General features: G+C 39.0%; 2 protein-coding genes across 4 annotated transcripts in view; both read right to left on the bottom strand.

Moving 5' to 3' along the window:
• Positions 1-27,307, bottom strand: part of itgb3b (integrin beta 3b) — a 285,998-nt gene that overhangs the window by 199,282 nt on the left and 59,409 nt on the right. The gene's annotated exons all lie outside the window — the stretch shown is intronic.
• Positions 148-23,326, bottom strand: kcnj16a (potassium inwardly rectifying channel subfamily J member 16a). 3 transcript variants are annotated; one of them, XM_083555780.1, is made up of 2 exons: positions 23,077-23,326; positions 148-2,676 (listed from the first exon to the last, which is right to left on the bottom strand). In XM_083555780.1, exon 2 carries the CDS (start codon positions 2,665-2,667, stop codon positions 1,549-1,551), a length of 1,119 nt encoding a protein of 372 aa, XP_083411906.1. In that variant the 5' UTR covers positions 2,668-2,676; positions 23,077-23,326; the 3' UTR covers positions 148-1,548. The 3 variants fall into 3 exon arrangements, with proteins under 3 accessions (XP_083411906.1, XP_083411907.1, XP_083411908.1); XM_083555781.1 differs by lacking the exon at positions 23,077-23,326 and adding an exon at positions 14,230-14,594; XM_083555782.1 differs by lacking the exon at positions 23,077-23,326 and adding an exon at positions 6,251-6,280.

Here is a 27,307-nt window from a genome sequence, read left to right on the forward strand (position 1 = left end):
TATCCGGGCTTGGGACCGGCACTAAGAGTGGCTGGGGATGGTTCCCTGACCGGGAATCGAACCCGGGTCGCAGCGGTGGGAGCGCTGCATCTTAACCACTAGACCACCAGGGGACCTTCATTTACCTTCATACAACAGCGCTCAAATGATATTTTCAATTTATTTAAGTCTTTATTACTGCTATCATTAGTAACATCTAGTATATAGTGACAGTGAGATGGAAGACAATCTAAAGCTCAGAAGTAATGAATATTAAAGTTGTCTGTAAAGACTTAATACATATACATTAATGAAAGGAGTCTTCAGTGAAGCCACTTTGTAACAGACAGCAAGTTTTTGGCCACAGGTACGTTTTTACACACCTTCAGGGATGTTTATTTTTTAGTATTTTATTTTATTTATTTTTTTTTTTTTTTACGACAATCAGCTTTTTTTTTCTGTAGATTTTTTATTTACTTGACTGTCATGTGAAAATTTCACAACACTAAAAATAACTATACACAATTAAAAATAACATTTGTTCATTCCTAAAAATAAATATAATAAATATACCTGTCACTAGATTGTTTTGGTGTATCCAGCACTATCATTTTTTTTTACCCCTAAAACAACAGATACTAGTGTGTATATTTTTACATACTGTGTTTTTCCATCTGTTTTCTCTATTGTTTGGATTAAATACAATTTGGACCATCACCAAATTTGTGAGCACAGATGGTGCACAGGCACTTCAAAATCAAAATACAGTACAGTTTAGGTGCTGATGTAATTGGGAGCAATGTAACATGATACTTTATTTTGCCAGCATGCTCTGTTTGTCTTTGTGTATTAAAAATGTCCCTGTGGTACAGAAGCTTACGTGGTTCTCATGTCTGGTAGAGAATGGGCATTACAAGAAACATTTTGAGAGATTATTACTGAAACACTTACTCTTTTCTAAACTCTCACATTCAAGCCCTTTAATTTACACATTGTTGTAGAGATTTGGTATTTAAAATAATGACTGAAATGATATATAAAACCAATAATGATGCTGATTAAACAGATTAAAGAAAATTAACAGGTGTGTCTGTGGCGGTGATGAGGAGGGGGGCATACATCATTGTTTGATGAGAACACGGCGATCTTAACATTTTAGCAGTAAATGTTTTTATAGTGTCATCAGAATGGATGGTATATTTTCATTACAAAGATTTCCTAAGCATTGGAGAGTAAAAACAGGATTCTGCGGGGCTTAATTTAAAATGATTTCTTTTAAATCATTCTGTTATGGTAATATGGCCCCTTTGCAAAACACTTTAATGCTAATGCCCCTTTTACCATACGCATAATACAATTCAGCAAATGACACTGAAATTACAAACATTTAGCAATAATGCAAGCAAATTGATTTAGTCTGATAGAGGGGTATAGATGATTGGTTATAGGTTTATGTTTCTGTCCGGTAGTTTTTGCAAGATTTTGTTTACCATTTGTCTGTATATAGACATTTATTGTCCCCTTCTGTGTACCATAAGTAGAATTACATCCTATAGATAGAATTGTTTGTTATAGATTTTCTTGCTGAGTAGCAGTGCTGTTATGGTTTTGACCTAAGATGTCGTCACTCTCCACTGCTCGAGAACAGACCATTTGTGGGTCTTGTGTATGACTTGGAGGATGCTTGTTTAGTTCAATGTCTTCAGCACTGCTTTCTGTCAATAGGACTTTAACTGTTTGGTGAAAGGCTGCGTAGTCCACTCTGTAGGACTTCTGGTTAACTCTCACCATCTCTTGAAACTGCTGACCCCACAGGATTTCACCGGGAGAGTAGGACGTGCGTGACTGGTGAAGAATCCCGCTGCAGTCATCCGTGTAGGTGAAAGTCACCACCAGGTCGAAGCCTTCTCTGCGTAGGTTTTGCAGACTCATTTTATACAGAGGGCTGCTGGGATTGATTTGGTGGATGATGGTCACTGGAGTGGGCAGAATAATATGACTGTTTTGTATTTCAAGGTCGTGATAGGTTATGCTGGCTTTGCCATTTGTGTGTATTGTGTGCCTGACCAGCTGGGCATGTGTGGTTCCTTCCACCATGTGGTTTCTACGGAAATCACCTACTCGCCATGACAGGCACAGATGGCCATTACGGAGGTTAATCACGGCAGTATTGCTGAAACCCACTGTTTGTGCTCTTTTTCGAGCTGACGCCATTTTGGCAACAACAATCCCAATTACAAAGGTGTCAATAAAGACGCTGATGACGTCCTGAATGGTCACAGTGATGATGGCCACCATGCAGTTCTCGGACATGCCGCGTGAGCCATATCCAATGGTAGTTTGTGTCTCTAGAGAGAATAGGAAGGCTGCTGTAAAGCTTCTTACCTCATAGACGCACGGCTCATTGTTCGGATCTTTAATGTCTCCGTGCATCAGTGCAATAATCCAGAACAGGATTCCGAAAAAGAGCCAGGACAGGATATACGAGAGGGCAAATGTCAAGATCATGACTCTCCAACGGATCTCTACCAGTGTGGTAAAGATGTCCGTCACATATAACAGCCATTCCTCAGACACATTACGAAACAGTATGTTGCAGCTGCCATCTTTGTGCACATAACGTCTCTTCGTGGAGCTGTAGCCATTATCGGTCCATATGTTGGAATAATACACTGCTTTTGAGTTCATGATGCCGGCCTAGAATAAGGAAATATAAATGTCAAGAGTTATGGCATTGAGGTTAAAGGGGTAATAGGGTGAACTTGGGTGTCCTGGATTTCCCTACATTCCAGCCTTACACACCTGGCTTTCATATTCAACTCCAAAAGACCTAAATTTGGCAGGTCCTTAAACAGGAATGGATTCTTCTGTTTAAAATGACTTTTAAATAACCCTGCATGGTACCTGCAATTACTCTGTCTGACAAAGATAGCTCTGCATTTTTAAACTATAGAGGATGCTCATTTTGTTTGTGATGCTTACTATGTAAACCTATTACCATATTAGAGATACCTGTTTGACGTGAAAACGAATTATGACAGATTCTCAGCGAGAGGTTTGCAAATTGCAGGTTTTCGGATCTGTTCTGTTCTGGATCATAGTTGATCTATAGCATGACTTGGAAACAATTGGTGTGAGGTGGGATAACCATGTATGGGAGGCCAGTTTATCATAGGGCACCATGCACACACAAATTCATTCATTGAAGCGATTTATAGTAGCCAGTTTACTAACAGACATGTTCTTTAATGGTGTGAGGTAATTGTATAATAATTAGAATATGTCAGGAACATTTAAAAGCCCAAAAAGCATTTAAAAGGTGTGCTTGTTTTTAATGTGTTCCTAAAATGCCAGATTTACATATGTAATTATTTGATTTTATACCTAATTGATCCCACTGAGAAATTATTACTTTGCATAGCCCAGCATTGTAGGAAGCTGGGGTCAGAGTGCAGGGTCCACCCTGTTATAGCACCTCTAAAGCACAGAGGGGCTCAAGGGCTCAAGAGTGGCAGCGTGGCAATATCGGGTCTTGAAACCCTGACCTTCCGATCAGTAATCCAGAGTCTGATTTAAATGCTGTGTTTACGTGGGTTTCCTCTGGATTTTTTTGTTTCCTAATAATGGCTATAATGCAGTTAGTTTAATTTTTGGGTTGTTACAATAAAGTCATTTATATCATTAATGTATGTGTGAATATATGTGCATGGTGTAACCCGATGAATTGGTGTCAATTCTGTGCTGAAATTTAACAATGCTCTTGGGACCCTGGAAATACCGCAATCCTGATTAAAATGAAATACTTGGTAAAACTGAATGAAAGACAGTTGCAGAATTTGGGCTGTGTTGAATGAGTTGAATCTATTGCCTGTGCGGAGGTAATGAGGATTGGTTGCGGTGAAATAGAGGGAGTAATGTTGCTTGGGCGACCTTGTCAATCCACAGCAGTGATTTAATGCCAGGCTAAATAGTAACAGGCTTTTAAAAGGCCACCAATACACGTGGGCTAAATCAGAAATGGTTTCAGGAGTTCCCGAGGCATCATCTACAGTGGACATACAACATCTGTATTAAAATTCCAGAATGTAAATAACAGGGTTTTAATGGGGTCTTGAAAAGTCTGAAAAAAAAAGTCTCAAATTAAAAAAATTTAATTGAAGGCCTTAAAGTTTTAAATTTGTTGTTCTAGTTTTTCAATTATTTTGAACAGGTCTTAATTTTCTATGTAGCGATACCGCTAATGCTCATTCAAATGCTCCCGCAGCACATAAGAATGTTTTTGTTTGTCGGTTTCCTTGTTGTTGTAGTTCTTTCTTTCGCTAGTCCAAATATAATTTGCTGTATTATGACTACAAGAGAGATCAACATACAATAGCCAATCAGCTTTCTGTTATTGGTGCGTATCTCTCTTGGATTGTACTACAGACGTAAAATGGATTATATTTTTTAGCTATTGGGAAGTGCAAATTTAGCAATACTTGGCTTGAAAAAAATTAATGTAAGGCTTGGTTAATGCTAGTTGCTAACAATGTATGTGTGTTTTTACTGTTGTGATATAGGTCTTAAATTTCATTTTTAATGGTTTTAAAAAGTCCTAAATATGACTGCAGAAACCCTAAAATGTTTTTGCCACCAAAGAAATTCCAGAAAAAAGTTCCAGAAGCCTGATAGCACAAGTCTGTGCACTCTTTTAGAAATGGGCATGAGACTGGATGCTTCAACCTAACCAATGGCCTGCTCAAAGTAATTATCATACTTTTATCAGCATGTTTATTAACCCTAAGTAAAGATCATTAAAGAACAACACTAAAAATCATGATGCCTCACTCAATGATGCATCACTCAATTACGATGCATCACTTGCGACTGGGTGAAGATCGAGGACATCATGAATAGAGCCAAATAGTAAAATATTTTGGAACTTGCGGGTCTCTGATAGACAGCTGAAAAAAGCAATTTATCTTCCCACATGACTCAAAGCACATATCCAAGTCAACAAAGGAATGGCTTTGGAAAAAGATCAAGATTTTGCAGTGGTTCATTCAATCCGAGCTGAGATATAAATCCTATTGACTTGTGGAATGACTTGACGACAGTTTTGCACAGAAGATTGCCATATCAATGACAAGTTGGACGGCTTTTACCAAAAGACTGAGAGTTGCTTTCACATTCAAGGTGCAAAAATATTTGCTCTAATTGATTTTGGTTTCATTTTTTTTAGAGATCTCACACAACCTACAGTTTAAACAGGGGAGTGTAGACTTACAAATTCTACTATACTAAGTTATTTTGACCTGTACATTTGGTGTAAATGAGCATGTCGAATCAGTATTTGCAGGCCGTACCATAAGTCCTAATTGAAATCATTCTATGAAATGCATCTGATATTCATGCGAAGGGTAAAATCGCGTGAAAGATCAGTTATGACTCACAGAAATATGAAAGTGACTCATGAAATAATCTTTAAATCATTTCATTGCTATGTTTGATGTAGACTTTTAGTCCTGCCCTACGTTGTGCTGTCTTTAATTTCTTGTCATGATTCAGAATTTTATATAAACAAAAATCTACACAAGATAAATCAGATCATTTTTTCTTTAATGTAATACAGCAATCAACAAACCTGAAAGTAAAAAAAAAAAAATTTTAATCGAATTGATAATGGAACGAGTAATCTGTTCAGAATTACATTCAGTGTCATGTTCAGAAGTAATTATACCTGTCATCCATGAAATTCTTCTGTTTATCTCCCAAAATAAACAGTTTCTATAGGATTTAGTATAATATTAAATATGTAAATACTTCAACAGGAATAAGATTGGAATGTTTCCGAATGGACCAGATTAAAAGTCTATGAAAAACCTGTGAAATGATTTGAAGAAGGATGTTTACAGGATTTTCTGTTCTCTGGATCTGGATAATTTCTGCAAAACTGAGTGGAATAAACTGCCAAAAAACAGGTGCCTAAAAATGTTTGACTTTATTTTTCCAAATTTGTGAATTTGGTTGGTTGCTTTTTTATATTTATTGTAAAAAAAAGATCAACATTACTTGACATAATTCTAATTTCATCATCCGATTACCAGGTTCATTTGGTTATTAACTAGCCATTGCCATTTACAGGTGGGCCCCAAGTTACGATAATTCCACTTTTTTTTATTAGATTTTTTGTGCTTACATTGCAGATAGCGATACAGAATTTTTTAAAATATTAAAATTTTCTCCCACAAGGTTCCCTGGTGGTCTAGTGGTTAAGATGCAGCGCTCTCACCGCTGCGACCCGGGTTCGATCCCCGGTCAGGGAACCATCCCCAGCCACTCTCAGTGCCGGTCCCAAGCCCAGATAAATTGGGAAGGGTTGCGTTAGGAAGGGCATCCAGCGTAAAACGTGCCAAATCAAACGTGCGGAGGATCCGCTGTGGCGGCCCCTAACGGGAGAAGCCAAAATAAAGTTTTATTAAAATTTTCTCCCACCTGTTGAGATGCCTTAATCTTGCCAGCGGTCGACAAAGATCAGTTGTCTTTGTGTTAATGGACATTTGTTTTTTTTTGTGTTTTTGGTGTTTCAAAGCGCAATTTTAACTCTTGTCTTTCCTTTTTATTGGTGTTGCTGGACACTAAAACCGAGCACGTCCGGCTCCGCCCTCCACTCCAGCTGCTACATACATTTATTCTGTAAAGTTAGATACTGTAATTTGTTAAATTCATTTGTTAACAATCTTAATAACAACTTAAATTGATAAGTTAGAATCACACATAAGTTAAAGAATCACCATTCTTTAAGACTACTGGGTATAAGCATTTTTTAATAGAATACCTGTAGTGACAAGGATTTGTGGTGAGAGTAGTGAGCAGGTTAAGAAGAGCCTGGAGAGGTGGAGGTACACGCTGGAGAGAAGGGGAATGAAAGTCAGTAGGAGTAAGACAGAGTACATGTGTGTGAATGAGAGGGAGGGAAGTGGAGTGGTGCAGTTGCAAGGAGAAGAGGTGGAGAATGTGGAGGAGTTCAGGTACCTGGGGTCAACAGTGCAAAGTAATGGAGAGTGTGTTAGAGAAGTGAAGAAAAGAGTGCAGGCAGGGTGGAGTGGGTGGAGAAGAGTGATAGCAGGAGTGATTTGTGATAGAAGAGTATCTTTGAGAGTGAAAGGAAAAGTTTATAGGACTGTGGTGAGACCTGAGATGGTTTAGAGACATTGGCATTGAGTAAAAGACAGGAGGTTGAGCTGGAGGTAGCAGAGCTGAAGATTTTGAGGTTTTCATTGGCAGTGACGAGGATGGACAGGATTAGAAATTAGTTTATTAAAGGGACAGTGCATGTAGGACGTTTTGGAGACAAGGGGAGGGAGGCGAGATTGAGATGCTTTGGACATGTGCAGAAAAGGGACATGGGGTATATCAGTGGGAGAATGCTGAGGATGGAGCCACCAGGAAGGAGGAAAAGAGGAAGACCAAGGAGGAGGTTTATGGATGTGGTGAGGGAAGACATGCAGGTAGTTGGTTTAAAAGATAAATGCAAATATAGAGGACAGGGGGGTATGGAGACGGATGATCTGCTGTGGCAACCCCTAATGGGAAAAGCCAAAAGAAGATGAAGACCTGTAGTGACAAGGACATTTTGGCTGCCATGTACAAATACAGTACAGGGTGCACAAACCAACATAATAAATCTAATTTTATATTATTGAAAAATATTGCTAATCCTCACAAACTGCTGCTTAGAAATTTCAATGCTTTCAAGGTTATTGTTGCGTTAACCAATTGACCCCCCAAATCAACTAATGACAGCACAGATTTAGTTGTGGTGGGACCTACCATTAATAAACCATGCAAACCCCCATTGAGACATGCCCAATAAGCAATGTGTTACTGACATACTGTATAAAATATTTTACCAGATTTGGAAACCTGATTTTTGAGCCACCTATCCAAGGAAGGAGGATGATTTCCAAAAGATGACTATGATTTGCCAAGAAATTTTGAAGCAGTTAATTTAAATCACAAGCTAAGTGAAGCAACAAGTCAATGAAGAACAGTAATCGGAGAAATATCTGGAAATTCGAGTGATTCAGTAACGAAGAAGCGGTTGGCTGTGTCTACGACAAAATGTTTTTGTAGGTTACACATGTAGGTTACACATGGACAAATAACCAGGAGACTTTAGGAATGTGGTGTAAGCAGAATATAAACAAAAGTTAATTTCTGCTAGATTAAATAATTTGTTGTTAGTCACAACTTTCATATGACTGCATGTATGCTGGTAAAATATTGTTTAATGTTTAAATGCCTGAATCAGTTCTGCACTGCAGATTAAATGTCATTTTCTTCCTTTTCAAAAAGTCAATATTTCACCCTGGGAAAGATTTTCCCAGGCCACACAATTATTGTGCTTGTAATTATTGTGATGGGGCACAAGTACAGCAAAGCCGAATTAGACAAATGCAAAAGAATAATGACTTTTAGGGCTACTTACTCAAGCACTGACCTCGTTCTTACTCCATGGACTCTTTTAAAAGGCTGTGGCTTCGAGTCAGACATTTTTAAACAGATTGTTTTCTAATTGTGGAAATGTTTTCTTTATCCTGAAACTACAGTGTGAGTGCCTGTTGAGCAGGATCAGTGCCCTGATTGTGGCCTTCCCTGGCAAAACAGCACTCTGTTGTTTAGGCTTAATTTTATGCATGAGCACACACATCCGACACACACACATCCGACACACACACACACACACACACACACACACACACACACACACACACACACACACACACACACACACACACACACAGTGTTTGTCAATACTGGTTTAAAATAGTATGTACACACACATCTTTATTGTTAAAACTGTGTGAAAGTTCTGTGCATTACCATAGACCTGTAGTATTCAGTTAGTGGATTTCCACAAACACACACACACACACACACACACACACACACACACACACACACACACACACACACACACACACACACACACACACACAATGTGTCAGTCCTGGTTTTCAAAGGTAAGTACACCCACTCACTTATTTTTAAATGTTCAGTGCATAAAAATGGTGTTCAGTTGGTGGATTAACACACACACACACACACACACACACACACACACACACACACACACACACACACACACACACACACACATTTGCAGATTGTGTCAATATTGTTTTGTTTTTTTAAGGTAAAACATGCACATGTTTTTCAAATGAACTGTGTGTTAAAGTTAATAATCGACACACACACACACACACACACACACACACACACACACACACACACACACACAGTATGTGTAAGGTAAGTACACACAGTAATACACAGACACTAACTGTGTGTAAAGTGCAGTGCATTAACATTGACCCGTAGTGTTCAGTTAGTGGGTCTCTCTCTCTCTCTCTCTCTCTCTCTCTCTCTCACTCACACACACACACACACACACACACACACACACACACACACACACACACACACACAGATTGCAGATTGTGTCAAAAAGCTATTTTATTGTATTATTTGTTTGTTGAAGGTTAAAAAACAAGTACATTACGCACACATCTCCAATTATTAAATATTAATAAAAAAATAATTTTGTAAGTTAATTACTACAAAACCCACACACCTTTGTTACTGTTGAAATGCCTTTTGTATAAACATTCAAAGCGTTAATCGTGCCTGTGATCTGTATTCTTAAGTGAATGACATGATTACCAGAAACGCACATTCATACACACACACACACACACACACACACACACACACGTGTCAATTCTGGGATTTAAAGGGAAGTACACACATAACCTCATACATATAATTATTATTAAATCTGCCTGGGTTCAGTGCAGTAATGCTGTCAATTACCTGTGGTGTTCAACAAGTAGATTACACACACACACACACACACACACACACACGCACACACGCACGCACATGCATAAAAGCATCTTGGTTACTGTTTTAACTGAATGGTGTGAAGGTTCAATGCATTATCATTGGCTATAAGCTGCACGGATCAGTTAGTGCACTGATTACTATGTGCGCACACACAAACTTTGTATGGATGTTTTCAAAGGCAAGAATACAAACACACAAATACACAAACACATGCACAAAATCCAGACATTACATACATGACCATATATTTTCTCTAACAAGTCTCTCCAAACGTAACATGGCTGCAGAATCCGTTGCTTGCAATAGTGATTGATTGCAATCACAGCTGGACTTATACCAGGCCGCAAAGGCCAGAATCACTACAGCCACCCAGATAAAATTTATTTCCATTTCCTCTCATGATCCATTGCCTGGAAGTGACAGATAAATGAGCAGGCCATGCTCACTGCTGGCCGCCACTGAAGTTATGTGGCTGTGTCGGGATGTAGGCACACTGCCTCCGAGTGGACCACATGGCCTTTCACTCACCCGGCCCTGGCGTGTCCATGTTCCGCCTGCTTTTCCTACTCTTATTGTTGAAGGAAGCAATTAAATGAAATTGTCTGCTATGTATCAAAAAAGCTGCCTGACTGTCTCTCGGTTCTCCCGCCCTCTCTGCTTTCATGACAACTTGTTCTGATGGACATGCGCTGTCTCCCTTTTCTTCTTTTTAAGACGAGCCTAAAAAATTTGAAAGCCGCATAAACAGTCCTGAAAGAAACAGCATGTATTGTGTATGCGAGCGAGTTCAGATTTTGTGTGTTTGTGTTTGTGTGTGTGTGGCAGTGGTCAGAGGAGATGGAGAGAATTCATTCAATAGTTTTTCCACAGTGTTTTTTTTTTTTTTTTTATCATAATTTTATTCATATGTTCTGTTGTATTCCTGTCTGTCATTCAGTTGACTAGTATTCATTTCTTCCTTTCCAGGTCTATTTTAAGATAGACAATCTGGGAATGTTTATCATTTGCGATTCTCTTTTCCGCCATTGCTTTCCTCTGTGCTCATTGTCAATACAGTTTATCATAATAGATCAGTTGCCTGGAGATACAAACTCACTGCAACAAATCTTGATTTTGGCAGACTGGGGAATTTTTCACCGTTGCATGGTATTGCCTCTTATATTCCGCATAGACCTCCTTTTATTTAATTCCAGAGTCAATATTTTTGTCTGCTATTTGAGGCATATTTAGTATAATTGTAACTTCATTACTACAATTAGTACTTTTCCTATTGCATTTTTTTTTATTAACATGTCCACCAGCATATTGCATCTCTGCTGTGCTTTTATGTCAATTTTATCTTTGCATTTATTAGGTGCTTGAATATACATTCGCTGTAAGGGGTGGACAAAATCATAAATTAATTACCTGGCAATTAAATGATCCAGCATTCAGCCCATTGGTTGCTTGGAAACTTTATTTGATTGTTTTTCTGGTTGTTGAATCAAATTGCATACCAGGTAATTAAAATACTAATAAGCCCAAAAATGGAATCTGCTTGTCTCTGAAACCTGAAAAACTGATTTGTCCATTCCAGCTTTGTTAACAATTTACGAGGTGGCATCAAAAAGTTTCGAGTCTTGCTCTGGTTACAAGACAGCACTTGAATTATCTACATTTACGCACTACCGCCTTCAAAATAGTCCCCATGCACAGCAATACAGTGCTCTCAGCATTCGTCTGGAATATGCCCTGGAAGTCTTCATTTTGAAGCATGTCAAGCACTTTTTGCTATTCGTGCTGGATCTCCACAGTGGTGTCAAAAAGTCTTCCTGATCTCTCGTTTTCCAATAATGATGTTCCGCTCTTGAAGCACGCTCGCCACTCCAAACACCTTGAAGGACTCATTGCAGGTTCACCCGGTTTAATGCAGAATTGGTCATTTGCTCCTTGTTCGAGCGTGCAGTTCATGAGGAAATCGCAGACATGGTAACGCAGGTGGTCAGAATAGCACCAGTTAGCACCATTAGTCTCAAAACATTTTGATACCACCTCATATGTTCTGGTTGCTTGGAAACTTTAATAGATTGTTTTTCTGGTTGTTGAATCGAATTGCATACCAGATAAATACAATTCTAATAAGCCCAGAAATGTAATCTGCTTGTCACTGAATTTGAAGAAATGGATTTGTCTGCTCCAGCTCCGTTAATTATATGCCTATGTACATTAAGTGCAAAAACCTGAGTGGCACAATAGAAATCTGATCACCTTATTGTCCAGAGATTATGAGTTTGAATCCCAGATGCCAGAGCTATTTGTGGCTCTGAGCCAAAGGAGCACATTTTTCAATCAGTAAGCAACTCAAGATTCTTGCGAGTGGTTAATTGGAGATCTAAGAAGGATCTTTTTAAAGAGAAAGCGTGTAATCTAATATAAAGTACTTGCTAAGATGAGACACTGAGACTCCTGTTTGGCTGTCCTGTCTTCCTGCCACCCACATTCCTTTGCTTCTGTGTTGATCCAGCACTCTGATGCCTTAACACGCCTTGGCGTAAAGTGACTGTCGTCTGGGTGGAGTGCAGAACTCTGGCATATAGCCGGTTGAGGAAACTCCACACACACACATACACACACACACGCGTAGTGAGACAGGGCAGAGAGAACAGAAAAGATGGAAACTGGAAGCAGCCCAAAGTGAAATTCACAGTCAAAAGACAGATCCAAACAGCCAAACCACTACTAGCGTGCTCAGTACTAAACTCTAACCTTGCCCTGGCACCGAACTGGCAAATGCAAATCAGATCAGGACTCTGATCAGGACTGCCGGTTTAAGAACAACCCATGATTTTAGTATCTATACAATCATGACGAAAGGCACAAAAGGTCACAGTTCATGACTTTCTGTCTTTTGATAAATGTAGACTCTGGATTTTTCCTGGCGACAGACACAGCTTCGTTTGCCAGATTCTGCAGTGTATCCTCATAAGACATAGACTGTCAGCCTGGTATCCATCCCACTGCACACTGATAAAGGTAATGTGTCTCAGGTGACATAAAGCAGGTCTGTAAAAAGCGCAATCAATTTTTTTCAAATTGTAAACACATGTCTTTTTGTATCACTATTGTGTCCCATCTTGCATAATGCCGTCACCGGGTGCTGTACGGTGACGTACAAATATTTCTCTGTTGGGTCGCTTGAGTTTTGTAAGTGCAATCCTAAAGTCAGTTAAAATTGCTTACTAAGTGAAGTTAATAATGCAGTTTTAAGGATAAATATTATAAGATGTTTTTTTTCTCTGTACACAAAATGATCAGACTTATCAATTTGATAAATTTCTATATTAGAGCTGTGAATTGAACTCTGGACTGTCACTTAAACTGAGTACTTGCACGGCACAGTGCACTTTATACCACACCATACCGCACACGTTCACTTATACCACACCATACCGCACACGTTCACTTTAAGGACAATCACATCAACCACCTTATGTGATTATTGTCTACTGTACATAAGCATACCCTGTATCCATAAACATACCCTGTGTATACATTTTTTTCCTATTTTTCCTATATATATCTTTATATTTATATATTTTTATATTTTACATAGTTTATTGTTTTTATTTATCTGCCTTCTTTTTTTCCCTTGTTTTAGTTTTTCCCCTCATCCTATTCCCTCATGCCGGACAATCGTACAAAGCATTTCACTACATGTCGTACTCTGTATGTATGTGTATGTGACAAATAAAATTAGATTTGATTTGATTTCGAATTTGCATGAATCTGGCGATATGATACGTATTGTGACACAGGGGTTTTGCTATATGTTGGGATACACTGCGGTACTGTAATTAAGGCAATATATTGAATATTTCTCATTTTTAGGAATAGAATACAATTTAAGGAAAGCCGTGTAAACCTTAGCTGATAGATGATATAACATTTAACCATAACACAATAGGATCTGGGTTTGCATTATTGCATCTAAAATTACACTGCTAACCCTAACCTCTCAAACCTACCCATACCATGAAACTTGTGCCAGCCTTACGTGTATCACACCACAGTGGCGATTCAGTCATCACTACTATTACTTTCCTTGAAAGTTATACCCATAATCATTTTTATAGTCATGGTCATGGAACAGGTGGATATTAATGCTAACATTAGTGCTATGCCCTTATGCTAGTATTTCCTGTCACTGTTTAAGTCAAGAGATATGAAGACTGCTATCTAATTCGGGATATAAATCCAAAACCAAACAATTTTCATGAATCTTTAATTATAATTTTTTTCTTAAATATCGTTATTGTGCTGTTGAAAATTGATACAGTTTGACAAACAAAATTTTGCAAAACATATTGATAGTTTCTTACATACCTATTGTTAATCATCCTTGTTGTCAGAGATACACCTCTTGCAATATTCGTCGCAGCACAAAGCATGTTTTTGCTCATTTCAATTTGCTGCATCAAGATTTCCGCATTTCAGTGTTGATGTAGCCATGTGCTTTTGCTTGTGTCACGCGTCTCCTGTGAATTCACTTCTTTCCTTCCTGTCATGTCTCCGCCCTTCTCTCGTTGTTGGTTCATGTATTCAAGTGTCTTTTCTTTCATTCATAGGTGAATCGACCTCAGTGTGTTCATTCATATCCCTTTGTGTATGTTTTGTCTTTGTCAAGTAACTTATTCAGTCTTTGTAATTTTACCAACCGTAGTCCAACCTTAGCTTGTTTGACACTTTTGACATGTGTTTTGGATTTGTTTGCTTGTTTTAATCAAATGCTCTTACCCTGCACCTGCAGCTACTCTCTACTATTATACATTCAGTACATTACATAGCAGAATGCTTACCCATAAACCTGTAAGAAAAATCTTAATGCCACAGATTGACTGTCATTTTCACTCCCTGTCCCCAGTTACAGATGATGAGCATTGAGCCTTTTCATCTTTAGCAATGTATTAAATATATAACGTGTAATCTATCTTTTGCCCAGTATTGGAATGTTTTGAGTGCTCCAGATTGTCTAGATTGGGTTTCCTCCATTATCAGTTGTTTTTTATGTTTATCAGAATATATTATACTAGTTTCACCTAAATAGTTTTAACCCCCAAAACGTCTCAGCATCAGTTCATTGTATAAGTCATTGAATGCAAAATGGTTAAACCAGTTGCCAAAATCTGTCAAGCTTAAACTTCTATTAAACTTTTGTAAATGTGTCTTGAATGAATGAATTGTGCAGCTGAATCTTAAATTTTACTAATAAAGGTAGGTGAATGGCATGAGATCAACCACTTGTTCTCTAAAATATGTCAAAGGTAAATCTTTTGAATCTTTAATTGGTGAGCATATACTGATATAAATACAAAATTACAATTTCTCCAAATGGGTGAAGAACCAGAAAACAAATGGACACTATTACAGTACAGTAAAAGTGGGAATCCTGTCCGGTCTCTTGCATTCAATATAAATTAAACAAGCAATCAAATAAATCAATTTGTAATGCACTTACTAGTTTGCAATTATTAAGAATGATTTGAGAAATGCTCCAAAGCAACTGAGAAAAACTGTAATATTTTCAGGAGTAGTATTTTGATAATTAGCAACCTGAGGAAAGATATGTTCTGAGTGGGGACATATTGCTTGGTTAATAAGAAGTTGGCATTTAGTTTCTGAGCTACACAATTTCTTTCCATAGTTTTGTTTAAGCAGTGGCACAATCTACATATAGACAAATTTTATGGGGAAAACTTATGTATTGCTATAGTGCCAGACCTTTGGAATAGGGTCTTTAAAAAGCATATGGGTTGACTTATGAAAATAATATTTTAAACTTGGAACATCGCCTTTAAAATAATAATAATAATAAAATAAAAAAATTATAAAAAAATATACAACTAGAAACCTGACATGTGAAGGCCACCCACCAAAACTCACAAGGGCAAGGAGGGCATTTATTAGAGATTCAACAAAGACACTAAAGATAACGTGGACGGCACAGCTTTATGAAAGAGTAGTAAAGCAGTTGCTTAAAACAAAAAGATTCCACAAACATTGCACAAATCACAATAGGCTCTCTGGTTAAATGCAACTAAATGTTTACTTTTTGGCCTTCATGAAAATCCTTGTGGAACAAACTTAGTATTTTCATAGTATTCTCAGAAAATAATTTCTACACTGAGACATGGTGGTGGAAGCATCATTGCTTTTCAATGAAAGTGAAAGAAAGATGGATGACAGGCAGGGCAGGAGTTTTAGTCTGCAAGAGATTTGAGACTGTGGCAGAGGTTCAAGTTCCCACAGGGAAATTACTCATATGGCTTAAGCTATGCTTTATTTTAGGTTGTAATGCCAAAGATAAGGAAAATCAGCTAAGGGTGTAAATACTGATGCAAGGCACTGTAGCCATAGTGCAAGTGATCTTTCTTGTTAGCCTGATGTAATTGATCTCTCTTTGTTGCATTTAAGTTGGTTTGGTACGGTACTTTCTTGATATATTATTGTGCTTTATATGAGAGGTATTAAAGCTGCACCTAATTATAATTGTTTAGCTTTAGGCTAATTGGGGTATGTTTCCGTACCACAATAAGGTTTATTGGTTATTGGATACTTCTGAGATTGCCTTGCAGCAGTATTCAACCCGACTTGCTGATTTTCCTGTTTTGTTGCATTAGAACCTGGGATAAAATGGATTTTGAGTGTTTTGTACCAATTGATTTACACAGCATGCCTACTTTAATTGCACAAAATATTTTGTCAGATATATTATATATATTATATTATATATATATAACAATAATTAAGAAAATAGTATTCATTCCCTCAATTTTTGCTGAATTTACAGCTGCAAATCTCTTGGGAGTGTGTCTCTATTTGTCAGGAATCTTGCTGGTGACTTGGTGAGTAAGGATGCAAACTGAGCAAAAGGGCAAAGTCCAAAAAACAGTCCAGGGTCGAAAACACAGGCAAACAGGGCGATGCAGTGAAGACAAAAACTAAACCTAAAAAAAGTACAAAAAAATTTAAGCTAGCAAATTAATCAATATAGAGAGGGCAAAAACACAAACCAAAAACCAGTCCAAAGTCAAAATCAGAGCAGAGCACAACAGGGTACAGAGTCACAGTCAGGGTCAGGGACAGGAACAGGCCTGTGAGATAATCTAGCATGAGCTAAAGTCTTGGGTGTTCTTAAATACCGGGAGGCGCAGCAAAAAACGGCAAGATGGCCACCAACCTGGAAGTGCGCACCGCGTAACCGGGTTGGCACAGCTAGGCTGGATGACAGAGGAGCCAGAGTAGCCCTGAGGTCAATTCTATAGGACTTGACAAAGGTCAGCGGGGTGGAACAGCTTTAACAGCGTTAAAAATGTCTTAGAGGGAAGCTCCAGAGGACCAGGCCTTAGAGGCTGCCCCACTTTGAGTGGAGTAAGCTCTGACGCCGAAAGGTGTGGGGAGACCAGAGGACTCATACAAGGATAAGATAGCGTCCACAATCCACCTGCTGAGGGTCTGCTTGTTCACAGGAAGCCCCTTTTTATAGGGGACATAAAAGATGAACAGCTGCTCCGACTTTCTCCACAGCTCCGTTCTGTGCAAGTACGTGTCCAGTGCTCGGGATACAGCCGGTTAAGCTTCTTCTGGTCAGTGGCCTAAAAGGGAGGATGATAGAATGTCTGCAGACGGGTCATGGGGGAACCGAGGGTAGCTTAGAAACATATCCCAGTGTGGGGTAAAGAAAGGCACTGGTTATGCCTGGGGTAAACTCCAGGAAAGCCGGAGACACAGAAAGGGCCTGAAGGACCCTCTTCAAAGAAGAGATAGCCAGAAGAAAGACACTCTTGACTGTTATACACCTTAAAGACACCTCGGGTAAGAGCTTAAAGGGGGGCTTAGACATAACCTTTAAAACAACGGCCAGGTCCCACACAAACACTCTAGATCGCATCCGGGTGTCACTAAAGGGTGCTTGCCCAGCGATCGCTTAGCAAGCGGAGCACGATAAGCTGCAATAGCCGACCTAATAACCTTTCATGGTGGAAGGAGACAACCCTGTGGTGAGCTGTACCTGAAGGAACTCCAGCACTGAACCAACTGGGCAGTTAACTGGGTCCAACTGGTGGTGCTTGCACCACACATTGAACAGGCGCCATTTCAGCGTAAGACCTCCTCAGAGGGTTGTAACAGCCACAGCCTCCATAACTCCAGGTGGTAGTGAACCACAGTGCCCCCTACCTGAGAGAGAAGATTCTTTCTAGGAACCATGGGGCCAGCAGGAGGAGATGGACTCTGTCCCTGCAAACTATCTCCAGAACTCCCTGGAGCAACACAAAAAGGGAAAAGGCATACAGCCGCAGCTTCTGCCATGCCTGTACCATGGGATCCAGCCCAGGAGAGGCTGGGTGAGTAAGGGAAAACCAGAGAGGACGGTGCACTTGAGTCACAAACAGGTCCACTTGTGCACTGTAAAACCTCCTCCATATCTGCTCCAACACATCTGGGTGGAGTCACCATCCCCGGGCCTCGGCCCTTGCCTTGACATGGCATCTGCTCCTGGTTTAAGCACCCTGGGATATATGCTTCTCTGACCAAGAGCAGTTTCCCTTGGGTCCACAGGAGGATCTGACGTGCCAGCCTGTATAGGGGCGAGATCGCAAACCCCCCTGATGGTTGATAAAGGAGACCAATGACCGTCTCTTAAGGGAACCAGTCTCTTGAGACTGGTCTCTGATATGCCTTAAGCAGCTAGAGTGATGCCCTGCAGCCATTCAAGGGACCTGCTAAAAGGCGGCAAGCCCCCACCATCCCGGTATGGTACCGGGCGGAGGTTGAGGTAGATGCTCGCTGAGGATTGCTGTGCCCTGAAGCACCATAAGTGTGCAGAGTTGATAGACTGAACTCCTGAGGGCACAGAGGAAGGACGGGCACCATATACTGAGGTGCATAACACCCCTTCCAACCCGTGAGAGCGCGAAAGCGAGAGTGCCCTTCTCAAAGAGCGCTCTACGTGAACAGAAAGCCCGCATGGACATGCGGCTGCAGTGCGAACAGTTGACTTCCCTGGGACTGAGCATGCTCTGCTCCCAGGCAAGCTACACATAAGCTGTGCGGTCCCCCCCAATCACCCGATACTACCAGATTTCTCCAGCAGACACACACAGAGCACTTTCTGAACAAACAGAAGCTAGCATTGGCTCCACCACTGATGCTGTTCCCTCAGCAGACCACAGCACTGTAAAGGGCAATTTCCACAACAGACTGATAAAAGATTTCCAGCATCCTGCTGCATTTATCGAAGGATCTGAGCTTCCTCAGGAAATAAAGTCTGCTTAACCCCTTACCCCAACCTCCTCACCCATGATGGTAACTGGTTTAATCATAGTTTTACTCTTCCTAAAGTCCACTACCATCTCCTTGGTTTTAACTATGTTCAGGAGCAGATGGTTTCCCACAAAGCTGTCCAGAAGTCAAGTGTACTCCTACTCCTTTCCATCCCTAATACACCCCACTACTGCAGAGTCATCAAAAAACTTCTGCAGGTGGCAGGATTTAGAGTTGTATTGGAAATCTGAGGTGTACAGGGTGAACAGGAATGGGAAAAGGACAGTCCCCTGAGGTGCTCCTGTGTTAGTGATTACAACATCAGACAGGGAATTCCCCAAACTTACAAACTACAAATCTATCTTACAGGTAGTCATCCAGGACACAATGGAAGTGCTGACACCCATCCTGAGCAGTTTCTCACTCAGTAGAAATGGTTGCATTGTATTAAGGGCACTGGAGAAATAAAAAAAAAAAAACATGATCCTCACAATACCACTACATCCATCCAAGTAAGTGTGAGCACATGGAAACAGGTAGATGACTGCATCATCCATGCCCACATGAGGCAAATTGTAGTGGGTCAAAAGTAGGTTTAACCAGTGGTTAACCATCTAGGACCACACATGTGGACCACATCTAGGGTAGGTTTAACCAGTGGTCCCAAAACTGACATGTGATGTCAGTACAACTGGTCTAAATCATTGAGGCCAGAAGGGATAGCCTTGTTAGGTACTGGTACTAAACAGGATGTTTTCCATAGCACTGTAATTTTCTCCGGAATCAGACTCAGGTTAAAGATGTATTACAGGATACCAGACAGCTGAGCAGCACAAGACTTAAGGATCCTTGGGCTAATGTCATCAGGGCCTGCAGCCTTTTTTTGCAAAATTTTTCAGCTTTCTTTTTACCTGTCTAGCCATTACAGTCAGTGAGGGGGGTGTGCTGGTTTCAGTGGAGGATTGTGCTGGGGGTTTGTGAGCAGAGGTGCTCAGAAGTTGTGTACCGGCTGTCCACCTGCAGCATCTCCTCCTGATCTGCGGAATATCGTGCCTGACTTTAGTAAGAAGCGCTGGTTTGGAGAGCACAAGCAGCTGATCGCGTGTGTACTTAAACACAGCACCACACTGTTGGGCCCCACTCCTCACTAAAAGTGCCAAGAGCAGCAAAAGGACTATAAAAAAGGGTAAAACTTGTGTTGAAATCATAAGCAGAAGGACCATAAAAAAATGTGTGTTTTAAACTAAGTCCTTGACTCTTAATTTAAGTTAAATGAGATAAGTGAGTTAAGTCTTCATCCTTGATTCTTTGTGGCAGCCTGGCCATTTTCTTTGTCATTTGCTTAACTGTCAGAAAGCAAATGTTAAAAGTCTAACTTATAAGGTCCCTAACATTTTCCCAGAAGCTCCTTTCCATAAAATTTTATTATAACATTATGTACCATAAATGCCCCGTTTAAAACGCATACTTCATGTGTGAGTGAAAATAAGAAAGTAGTCAGATATTTGTTGGAGCATCAGTGTCCACCAAATACAGTTGTGTGCTGTGAACCAATTACATATGTGTTTATGTTGTTGTAGTCCTTGATTTAGTTCCTTTGCCTAGGATGAAAGACAGTGTAGGCAATGATGGGTTATGTTGATTTGTTGGACTAATTTAAGGGATTGGCAGGTACCACTGACTATCTGTACAGAGTGCTACTGACTTTGTATGCGGTGGTATCAAAAAGTTTCGAGACTAATAGTGCTATTCTGACCACATGCGTTACCAGGTCTGCGATTCCATCACGGACAGTAAGTTAGAACAAATAGAAGAATAAATGTGAAATTCTGCTTGAAACTGGGCAAAACTGCCACAGAGATGTTTGACACGAAATACATGTGACATAGTGATGCTGCACTGAGTCGAATAAAGATCAGGAAGACCTTCAACAAGCTCAACCCCCGAAAATGTCGAAACTATTCGGCAACTTGTGAATGATGGCTGTCAGGGAACAATCTGACAGGGACTATTTTAAGGGTGATGGTGGTAGTTTAGAAACTTTTTGATCTTATGTATTTAAAGAATTTTCAGATAAAATCATTTTTTTTTACATTTTTACTTAGACGATCTAAACCTTTCGTTTTTTAACAAAGTGAATTCAATGTTTTGTGCTTAACTAGTACTTGCAGCCCTATTTTTTTCAGACCTTTCTACAATATAGACCTAGCACCAAAACTGATTCTATAGCCATGCTACGAATCATCATTGACATAGTATTTCCAAAATATTCAGCTCTAAATTCTGTATGTTGAATGCATTCATGAGCCACCCCATTCATTTTTCTATTTAGTAATTTGTTTGCTCTTTGACTTCTCTACACACTGCTGCTCATGGTATACGACATGGAACATGGCCTTCAGCTCTTGTTCAACTGGCTCATATGGCAGCATTCTGTGCTCCAGCACTACCGTTATGTTTTCTGAACTGCTCCAGGCCCTTACAAGTCCATTACATGCCCACTTTACGCAAATAACATTCTTCCAGCCATTCAGGGTTCACTGGACACCATGCCGTGATTTGCCCAAGGTCTTGGCTTGCCCTTGTTAACCTTGACTGTTTTAATGCTTTGGAAGTCAAGTGTACATTATTTAGCTAAAGTTTCACCAACAGAAGGATGCCATGCACTGGAACGTGAAGGCTAAATTTAGAAAGGTTGTGCAACATGAATTAGATTAGGATAGAACTGGCTGTTGAGGACTGATTTGTGCTGGACTTGTGCTGGCATAAGGTTAATTTATACTGCAATTTAATAAAAGCAGCCAGAGAACATGGCTTTCTTTGGTAACTAATTCAGAACTGGACTTTAATTTAACTTGACCAGCATTTTATTTTTTAGCTGGCACACTATCTAGTCAATAAAGTATTTCTAAATAATAAACAATTGTTGTGGCAGTTTTAGTCAAAAAATTGTCCAAATATAGTTAGTTTTCCATAGTAGCTTGATAGTTTCTACTTATTCTACACTATACATGAAGATGTTGGCTTTAAAAGCTGTGCATGCTTTATTATGGTATAAAAAAAAAAAACATGAAATAATGCTAGGTAATTAGACTGTTTCATACCAACATACAAACTTTTGGATGGTTAAGAGTGCTTGAAATATAAGAAGAATATTAAAACAAATAATAAATGCCAGTGAATGATTCAGAACACATATTGGTTTGTGGCATTCCTTGGAATTTGCTATTATGATTTCTGTTTTATGAAAAACTAGATTTGTTTATAAAGGAATTAAAATTGCCAACTAGATTTTTATAGTGTAAAGCACCTGGCTGTAAAATCTGCTTTTAAAATTACATATATATTTTTTAAAACTTGTATATTATATCCAAAATAAATATTTCTGTTATCAGTATGAAGTTATTAACATTTGTGTGAAGACAAAAACCTCCTAAAATCCAGTGTTTGCAAATTGTAATTACAAATTATGATTGAATGGCTTATAATGCAGTCTGTTATGTCATTACAGCTTGGGGACAATTGTCCCATGGCCTACCTAGAGTGCAATTATTACACACACACAGACACACAAATACACCACATCCGATTTGCAGTCTGACTCCAACAGGAAAATAGTAACCTCAAACTGACAGAATCTAGAAGGGTGTTGGAAGTCTTGGCTGAGTTTGCTGGATACCAGTTCCTAACCATACCCCATAATTGCCAGGCACCCACAATCCACAGCTTAATAAGGCAGTGGGTCAAGTTTTTGGCCACGAGTTGATGCTTAAGACAGTTCTTATTGCTTGACTGATTTGTTCTTATTTTTGCCCTTACAATATTCTTAAAATTAATAGTTCATGCAAAGACGTCAAAATATACAGTACATACACACATGCACACCTTTTGAGAGAAGTAGTAGCTTACCTGAGCTGTCCCACTTCCTTGCCAAATGTTAGGCGTAAGGATTTATACGCAAGACGACACTCAATCTTAACCAACAGTGGAGGCTGGATTAGGCATGAGTGTGTGAAAGAACCAACCCACCTGTACCTTTACTGAAAAACTGACTCATGTTTCAGAGGGTGAAAGTTGCAGTGTGTGCTCATGCATGTGTGTGTGTAGCTTTAATCTCTTATGTGAGGACAATTGCGTCTATGCCAGTAGCTACTTAAAGTAATAAGAAAACTTGAATTCTTTTTTGAAAACAGGCATTAAAGACAAACCGCATGTGCCTGCGCTGCCTGTTTATGTCTAATGTTACACTTTGTCCTCAATCAGACAATAACCTGTCCTTTCTAAACGACTGAGGCATTTCAAGAACTGTAGCTAGAAAACAAGGCAATGGTTCACTTACAGTTGTCAAAACAACATTTTTGATTACTTTTGATGAGGGTGAGGGAAAGTATTGTAGGAGTAATATGGGTTGGGAAGTCAACAACATGGCCTAAGTTTAAATACCTTGCTAGGCAGTCATACAAACAGGGCCATCTGGTATCTCAAAGAAACAACATGCTCAGGGGTCCCCACCCACTTCCAACAAATCAGATTATTTTATGGGCAAGAATTATTAGAATTAAGGAATTAGATATATAAACAATATAGGCAGTCAAACAAACAAACAAATAAATAAATGGTTACACCCTGTACAGTTTTTTATAACATTAGGCTGCTTATGCTAATTTATGCTCAAATAACGTGTATTTTTTTTTTTTTATAATATGAGTCGTTACAGTAATTTGATGCAATCTGAAGTAATTTGATGTATGTTAGAACGTCTTAATCGTTAGCAGTGGTGTACAGTATCAAAGTAAATGTAATTCGTTAGCTTTTTTGTATTGTAGCTGTACTTAAGTATTTTCATTTGGGGAGACTTTTACTTTAATTTACTACATTTCAAAGTCAAATCTCTTACTTTTTACTGAACTACATTGCATATTTGGTTGTTTCTTGTTATTTATGAGTGAATAAAAACTTTATGGTCAAGCACACAACAAGACACCAATCAGGGTAGAGGGGGCTCTGTTTTGATCTTGTTTTAATTGGCGTTTGGTGTCAACTTAGCACCAACATACAGTTCAGCATCAGTTCAAGAGAGGAATAAATGATGGAAGAAACTTCTGACACTAACTTGCCACAACACTTCTGGCCTAATTTTTTTTGTTTGACTGATTACTATCATTCTATTAATAGATCGGTGCACTAAGAGTCTTTTCACACAAATTGAGTTGATTAAGTTAAGAGTCTTGTGACAAAAATGATAATAGAAACATTATAGCCCTAATAAATCATAGTACTTTGGATACTTAAGTAAATTTGAAGGCAAATAATTTTGTATTTTTACTCAAGTGAAAGCAATTTTTCATTTACTGGAGTAATTTTTTTTTCTTTTTTTTATGCCCCAGGGGAATATGAAGATATATGAGATACTGCTTTTCTGATGTTATTGCAGAAAATGCCTTGTTCTATTCTTCTGACATGACACAGAACCACTATGATTGCATAAAGCGTAATCGATTTTACCAAATAACAAAAATACATCATTATGTTTGAAATATTTTTCTTTTTCATTTAACAAATCCTGTTTCCCTCTAATGATCTGTTGGGCCTTAGAAAGGATCCTGCATACAAATTAACCAAAATTTAGCACTGGCCTGCAATGGCCTACTAGACAATTGGTTTTTGAATATATATATATATATATATATATATATTATATATATATATATATATATATATATATATATATATATATACACACCGTAATTTCCGGACTATTAAACGCACCCAAATATAAGCCGCACCCACTGAATTTTACAAAGATTTTTATTTTGAACATAAATAAGCCGCACCTGTCTATAAGCCACAGGTGTCTACACTGAAACTAATAAACTGTACACAGGCTTTAATGAAAGACAGTGTCTGTTACACGGCTTGTATCTAAACAGTAGCCGACCAAGAAAGTCATTGTTCACTGTCTTCCTCCTTCCTTTCACAACAATTTCTCTCGGGAGTTTATCTTTTGGCATCGTCGTGCGTTTAAAAATCACCATCGGTGAAGCTTTTCTCCCGATGCCGTGCAGCTCAGAACACAGGTGAAGTGTGTTTTCATGCCCGGTTGTTTTCAGCATGACGAATGATTCGCATTTCCTGTAGACAGTCCGAGTGAGCGGCAGGTCAAACGTCAGAGGAACATCATCCATATTTATGATGTAGTGCGGCCCGATTCAGTGGGAGCGCATCTGATTTAATATAAAGAGTTTCATTGGTTCACCTGAACCCGTTCCGCAATTTCATTGGTCTAATGTTATGGGCTCAGTTTTTTGGCATGAAGCTTGTGAAACCGGGAAAAACCCAGGAAAAAAACATATATTAGCCGCTTTATTGGTTCAAAGCGTGGGAAAAAAGTAGCAGCTTATAGTCCGGAAAATATGGTAATATAATATAATAATATACAACTTTTTCAATACTCTTGCTTTACTTAATATCTACAAACACACAAAAAAGAAAAACTGGCACAACCTCCAGGAAGCTAGTTATCTTTCTGTGAGAAAGGTTAAACAATGCTCAAAAGTTGTAGACAGAGTAGAAATTTGTGCTTGGATTGATGAATGGGGCTATTGTTAATGGCCTAATTAAGAGCCACCTGAGAGCTTGGGAATGCCTTTCTACAGATTCGTCTAATCTTTAGTTCCGCATTTAAATTTCAGACATTAAAGTGTATTGTCATTTTGATTCCCTGGAAACAAGGTTGGCTTTACAGCAGTGGGATGCATTGTTTTTAAAGCTTAGAGGAAACATGAGACAAGTATGTGGCCACTGGGTCTCTGAGACTCGGTATAACTGAGAAATTTATATATGGTACATACCTCGGTTTTTAAGTCACGGTTTGGGGAAGAAATAAAAAAGATAAAATTGCTTGTCGTTTTCTATTAACGCAGTTTATTATTACATTTAAAGTTTGAATTTACATTTTTTAAATAATTCTAAATAAAATGCATTCTTGGTTAAATAATACATGAAATAACCCCCGACATGGCCCTGTGTGAAAAAGTGTTTGCCCCCCTGTTAAAACTGTGGTTTATCACACCTGAGTTGAATTTCTCTCACCACACCCAGGCCTGATTACTGCCACACCTGTTCGCAATCAAGAAATCTCTTAAATAGGACCTGCCTGACAAAATGAAGTAGACCAAAGCATCCTCAAAAGCTAGACATCATGCCGAGATCCAAAGAAATTCAGAAACAAATGAGAAAGAAAGTAATTAATATCTATCATTCTGGAAAATCTTATAAAGCCATTTCTAAAGCTTTGGGACTCCAGTGAACCACAGTGAGAGCACTTACTCACAAATGACAAAGACATGTAATAAAAATTACCCCAAGAGCACAGTGAAGACTCGTCCAAGAGGTCACAAAAGACCCCACAACAACATCCAAAGAACTGCAGACCTCACTTGCCTCAGTTAAGGTCAGTGTTCATGACTCCACTATAAGAAAGAGACCGGGCAAGAATGGTCTTTATGGCAGATTTCTACAACAAAACCGATGCTGAGCAAAAAGAGCATAAAGGCTCATCTCGGTTTTGCCAGAAAACATCTTGATGATCCCCAAGACTTTCGGGAAAATATTCTGTGGACTGACGAGACAAAAGTTGAACTTTTTGGAAGGTGTGTGTCCCATTACATCTGTCGTAAAAGTAACACCGCATTTACGAAAAAGAACATCATACCAACAGTAAAATATGGTGGTGGTTGCTGTAATAAATGGAACCATGAATTCTGCTGTTTACTAAAAAATCCTGAAGGAGAATGTCTGTCCATCTGTTCATGACCTCAAGCTGAAGTGAACTTGGATTCTGTACCAGGACAATGATCCAAAACACACCAGCAAGTCCACCTCTAAATGGCTGAAGAAAAGCAAAATAAAGACTTTGGACTGGCCAAGTCAAAGTCCTGACCTGAATCCTATTGAGATGCTGTGGCATGACCTTAAAAAGGCGGTTCATGCTGGAAAACCTTCAATGTGGCTGAATTACAACAATTCTGCATAGATGAGTGACCAAAATTCCTCCACAGCGCTGTAACAGACTTATTGCAAGTTATCGCAAACGCTTGATTGCAGTTGTTGCTGCTAAGGGCGGCCCAGCCAGTTATTA

Source organism: Silurus aristotelis, assembly GCF_946808225.1.
Source record: "Silurus aristotelis genome assembly, chromosome: 12".
In the NCBI taxonomy this organism is placed as follows: domain Eukaryota; kingdom Metazoa; phylum Chordata; class Actinopteri; order Siluriformes; family Siluridae; genus Silurus; species Silurus aristotelis.

Bases quoted from the DNA above. Each gene is read 5' to 3' on its own strand.
- kcnj16a (XM_083555780.1), bottom strand. From the start codon at position 2,667: ATGAACTCAAAAGCAGTGTATTATTCCAACATATGGACCGATAATGGC.